This window comes from Asparagus officinalis, chromosome 2 (genome assembly GCF_001876935.1).
Source record: "Asparagus officinalis chromosome 2, Aspof.V1, whole genome shotgun sequence".
NCBI lineage: Eukaryota > Viridiplantae > Streptophyta > Magnoliopsida > Asparagales > Asparagaceae > Asparagus > Asparagus officinalis.
In genome coordinates, this window is record NC_033795.1 from 68,534,393 (window position 1) to 68,540,253 (window position 5,861).

The following is a 5,861-nucleotide window of genomic DNA, read 5'->3' on the forward strand; positions in this document are numbered from 1 at the left end:
ACACACACACACACACACACACACACACACACACACACACACACACACACACACACACACACACACACACACACACACACACACACACACACACACACACACACACACACACACACACACACACACACACACACACACACACACACACACACACACACACACACACACACACACACACACACACACACACACACACACACACACACACACACACACACACACACACACACACACACACACACACACACACACACACACACACACACACACACACACACACACACACACACACACACACACACACACACACACACACACACACACACACACACACACACACACACACACACACACACACACACACACACACACACACACACACACACACACACACACACACACACACACACACACACACACACACACACACACACACACACACACACACACACACACACACACACACACACACACACACACACACACACACACACACACACACACACACACACACACACACACACACACACACACACACACACACACACACACACACACACACACACACACACACACACACACACACACACACACACACACACACACACACACACACACACACACACACACACACACACACACACACACACACACACACACACACACACACACACACACACACACACACACACACACACACACACACACACACACACACACACACACACACACACACACACACACACACACACACACACACACACACACACACACACACACACACACACACACACACACACACACACACACACACACACACACACACACACACACACACACACACACACACACACACACACACACACACACACACACACACACACACACACACACACACACACACACACACACACACACACACACACACACACACACACACACACACACACACACACACACACACACACACACACACACACACACACACACACACACACACACACACACACACACACACACACACACACACACACACACACAAATTGAAACAGTATTTCCAGAAATTCGGCACCGGTTTTGCATTTGGCATATCTTGGACAAAGTTCCGGAGAAGTTGGGTAAATGGGCTTGTAGAACGGAATTTATGAATCCTTTCAAAGAAAATATTTGGGACTCCGAGACTGCTAGCTCTTTTGAAGAGAATTGGGTTTCAATTCTTAAGAAAAATGGATTGGAAACGCATGATTGGCTAAATGATATCTATAAAATTCGTGAAAAATGGGCTCCGGTTTATCATAAACAACACTTTTGGGCCGGTATGTCTAGTAGTCAAAGAAGTGAAGGGATGAATGCATTGCTAAAAATGCATGTATCAAGGAAAAATTCACTTCATGATTTCGTGATCATCTTTCAAAGGGTCTTGGCGAGACAAAGAGAGGGGGAGCTTAAAGAAGATCATTGCACAGTGGAGAAAAAGCCAAAATTGAAGACTATGTGGTCAATGGAAAAACAAATGGCTCAAATCTACACGAAAAAAATCTTTTATATTTTTCAAGACGAGCTTCAACCTAGCTTAATGTATAACATTGAGCTGGTAAAAGAAAATGAAAGAGAAAGTACTTTCAATTTGAATTTTTGTGGTCAGGATGAAAGATTGAGACATATTATATATTGCAAAACAACTAAAATGGTCCGTTGTTCGTGTCTCATGTTTGAATTCAAGGGCATTCCATGCCGACATATCTTGGCATATCTTAAACTTACCAATCATAGTGAGTTACCGGAATAATATATTCTAAGAAGATGGTGCCGAAATGTCAAAAAAAGGGTTGTTCTTAGAGATGGTAATATTATTGGAGATAATGCCACAATTAATTTTGCTTCTCGTTTTAGTGAACTAAATTGCTTAGCTAATGAAATGGTCGAAGAGGGGCTATCTTCTAATGATGCATATGAATTAATGCGTGAAATGATGATGGATGCTATTAATAAGGTGCAACGTTTGAAACTCAACAATGATGAAGAAATTGGACAAGATGTGGAAGGACATTATATGAATGCAGAGTGTTCTCAAGATATAGTCCATGAACCAAGTCAAGCAAGAACAAAAGGAAGGCCTAAAGGGAAGAGGTTAAAGCCCTCGAGAGAGATCCGCAAATTCAAACCTAGGAAATGCAAATTGTGTGGAAAGCGAGGACAAAATCATGATAGCAGAAATTGCCCTCTAAAGTTGTCAAGGTAGTGTATCATTTATTTTTCTAAACTTTTTTAAGTTGGTACAATGATCATTTAATGTTTTGTTATCATCTCTTTTTTTAGTGATTCAATGGAACAAGATAATATTGATGAAGCCACTGATGATTTAGAAGATTCCTTTGAGGAAGGTAATGGTTAATACATACAGAATAACTTGTATATTGCCATTTTTTAATATAATATGATTTTTTAATGTGATGAAGCACTTAGTTTTTAATGTTTTTCAATACAGATGAAGTTCTCACTATTGCGTGAAGTTTGATCAAGTTTGGCAGAAAGAAGATTGGCGGAAAGAAGTTTGATCAAGTTCTCACTTAGTTTGCGTGAAGCTTTGAGAACTTTGAGCCTGATACTAAGCTTTGAGAACTTTGATGGTCATATTTTGTTTGGATTTCATGGTCATATTTTGTTTGGAGCCAAGTTCATACTTTGTTCTTTTTTTTGTATTTCTGTTAATTCTGTGAATTTGGACTGAATATGCCTGCACTGGACATTCAAAGGTTGATCAGCAACTTTTATAGCTACTTGCATTTCTCAATGTGGAAGAATTGTTGTTGTAACCAGTGATGAGAAAGGTAACATTTTTTAACAGGCGTGATTCCAAAATGGTGTATCTGGGGATATTGGATTTCGCCACTGCAGTATGGATATAATGCTCTTGCAGTAAATGAATTGTTGGCTCCCAGGTGGATGAACAAAATTGTAAGTTGTTTACACTGAGAATATGACATAGCAAATGAATTGTTGGCTCCCAGGTGGATGAACAAAATTGTAAGTTGTTTACACTGAGAATATGACATAGCAAGTAGTTCTTCTTATAAGCACTCAGACTATTCAGTCTTTCATTTTGTCCAAATTGTATTCGCGTTATTGACAAGTATGTACATAATGAAAAATAGGCACCTGATGGTAGGAGATTAGGAGTTGCAGTACTTGAGAATGCCAAGACTTGCAACTGAGTGTTTATGAAGTATGGAGATTAGGAGTTGCAGTTCTTCTTATAAGCACTCAGACTATTCAGTCTTTCATTTTGTCCAAATCTCTTTAATATAATTAAAAAGCAGATGCAGCAATCTCACAAAAATGCCATATGACTCAGACATGTTCAGCAAAGCTAATTGGTCGAAAACAATGGATAAAATGGTCCAAATCCATGCTGGTGCATAATCATATGAGGGGATCAGACCCGCCTCGATGTGGTTCACGTCGGCCTCCAAATCTTTGTAATGGGAGACGACATCCCTCACCGTCTTCCTCGGGATCATGGCCGCCACCCTCTCCCACCTGTCCGGGGTCCTGCTGTCGACGTGGGCCAGCGCGTTCTCGAAGACCTTGTTCTCCTGCTGCGTCCAGCCCCCGCTTCTCTTCTCGCCCAGGATCCAGTTCGAGCTCGTGAAGTAGGACGGAGCGGCTGGGGAGAGAATCTCCATACTTGAGAATGCCAAGACTTGCAAGTAGTTCTTCTTATATACTCAGTGTTTATTATCGCTTCAACATCACAAACATGCACTAATCAAGACTAATCACAACTGAGTGTTTATGAAGGATACGTCTCAGTGCTTGGCAAATGACAACTGAGTGATATATACCTTGAAGAAGACATGCACTAATCAAGACTTGCAACAAATTAATACTATATGAAACCTAAGACATAGGAGCAGAATAAAAGTGACGAGCCACAAATGCTCTACACGAGTTAATTCAACTGATACAAGTTGACAAGATGGATCACAAATGTGCTTAAAAGACCACATTCTAGAAAAACCAAATTTATCATATCAAATACAAATCTTACTCATCCAATAATACATTCTTACACCCTACTTAGCATAAATCCAATAAAAATACCAAATACAAATCCAAGAAAAATACCGAATAAAAGAACAAATACCAAAAGCTTCAACAATTCCATAATATCAATTTCAATCTTTCTCTTTTCCCGAACTTCTCCAATTGACACGACACTTGAAACTTGCGGGATCACGCTCGACTGCTTCCTCTGAACAAGCCCTGCCTTTGAACCTTCAAACTCCTCTTCTTCAGACACCCATTTGAAGAATCCACAATTATTCACTTTCCAATTAGCGCATCCCAAAAACAATCGACCAGAGTTCATCGTTGTTCCAGATCTGGAGAGTATAGCCCTCCTTCCACAATGACACATCAATCTATGACCAGTGCTTGAAGATGACTCCATGTACCAAAATATACAACTTTATCTTGAAACCAAATTTAGTCATGATCAGTAGGGCAAATTGAAATAGTTTGAACCTAACTACAATGCAAACGTATATTTGATTTGTGGTCTAAATTTATCAACCAAATCTGCATTCATGTAACCAAATTCAAGCAAAATGACCAACATAACAATTGAAATCCAACAACCAATCAAATTCAAGCTTCTGGCACCTTTATATTATACTTAAATAACCTCTCTTTAAAGTTCTCTACAACTACACAACCTAAGAAACTAAAGTTCTCCACAGCTTTGATGACAAGCAGACATCTGAAAACATGAAAGCTTATGCACCGTATAACACACTTCATGTTCAGGTAAAAATTAGCTTAAAAATCTTTAAAAGTAATACATGATCGCTGATAAATCTGTCAATGATACATTGTTGTATAATCTCACTCTTCACTTTGTTTCTCTGATTCTCTCGGATAAGAAACAATACTTGCATATAGTAATTGTTTGATTTAGACTTTTTTGTGGCATTCGATCAAACAGGTAACGATCCTGGCTTAATAATTTGAGCACCCAACATCCATTTGCAGTATAATTTGAGCACCCAATTTAAAATAAAAAATATCCTTAGGACTGTGGCATTTGATCAAACAGGTAACGATCTTGGCTTAAAAATTCCAGCATTGTAAAGAAAAAAAATAGGGGTTGGTTATTACCTGCGTCGGCGAGAGAGAGGGAGTCTCTGACGGTCCTGGGGTGGGGGGTCTACGACGGGTGGGGGGTCTGCGACGGTGTCTTCGACGCCGGCGAGAGAGAGGGAGGAGGATCTTCGACGGTCTTGGGGTTGGGAACCTTCGACGGGGTTGACGGGATCTTCGATGCGGCTTAATGGCGGAGGAGGAGGTCGCCACCAACAAATGTTCCTCGGCGGTGAAGCTTGGGGTGACGATCCTGGGTTGGGGAAAATCCGACGTGGTCGAGGGGGTCTTCGGCGGGGCTTAATGGCGGACTTCGGCTGGGCTTAAAGGCGGAGGTCGACGGGGTTTAATGGCGGAGGTCGACGGGGTCTTCGGAGGTGAAGCTTGGGTGACGAGGAAGAGAGGGAGAGGGAGGAGGGGTCTTCGGAGGTGAAGCTGGAGTACAGCTGGGTGACGAGAGATCAATAAATGACCTGGGGAATTGTTACTTTAATCTCCACCATTCGTTCGCATCCGACAGTTTACGGAAGTTTTCGTATTGCTGTGCGAAAATTTTGTTCGCATCCGAAAATTTCTCTATATGCTGGGTGACGAGAGATCAATAAATGACCTGGGGAATTGTTACTTTAATCTCCACCATTCGTTCGCATCCGACAGTTTACGGAAGTTTTCGTATTGCTGTGCGAAAATTTTGTTCGCATCCGAAAATTTCTCTATAT

At 41.1% G+C, this 5,861-nt stretch overlaps 1 protein-coding gene and 1 long non-coding RNA gene across 2 annotated transcripts; one reads left to right on the forward strand and one right to left on the reverse strand.

Moving 5' to 3' along the window:
• LOC109829586 lies at positions 1,049 to 2,788 on the forward strand. The gene is made up of 3 exons (XM_020396655.1): positions 1,049 to 2,238; positions 2,320 to 2,384; positions 2,489 to 2,788. Exons 1-3 carry the CDS (start codon positions 1,919 to 1,921, stop codon positions 2,509 to 2,511), a joined length of 408 nt encoding a protein of 135 aa, XP_020252244.1. The 5' UTR covers positions 1,049 to 1,918; the 3' UTR covers positions 2,512 to 2,788.
• Positions 4,019 to 5,592, reverse strand: LOC109831571. Its single transcript, XR_002244463.1, has 2 exons — positions 5,161 to 5,592; positions 4,019 to 4,475 (listed from the first exon to the last, which is right to left on the reverse strand). It is a non-coding gene; the product is annotated as an uncharacterized LOC109831571 (long non-coding RNA).

Coding starts and splice junctions, on each gene's coding strand:
- LOC109829586 (XM_020396655.1), top strand. CDS start 1,919: ATGGTCGAAGAGGGGCTATCTTCTAATGATGCATATGAATTAATGCGT. Junction 2,239..2,319: donor TGCCCTCTAAAGTTGTCAAG/GTAGTGTATCAT, acceptor CTCTTTTTTTAG/TGATTCAATGGAACAAGATA. Junction 2,385..2,488: donor AGAAGATTCCTTTGAGGAAG/GTAATGGTTAAT, acceptor TTTTCAATACAG/ATGAAGTTCTCACTATTGCG.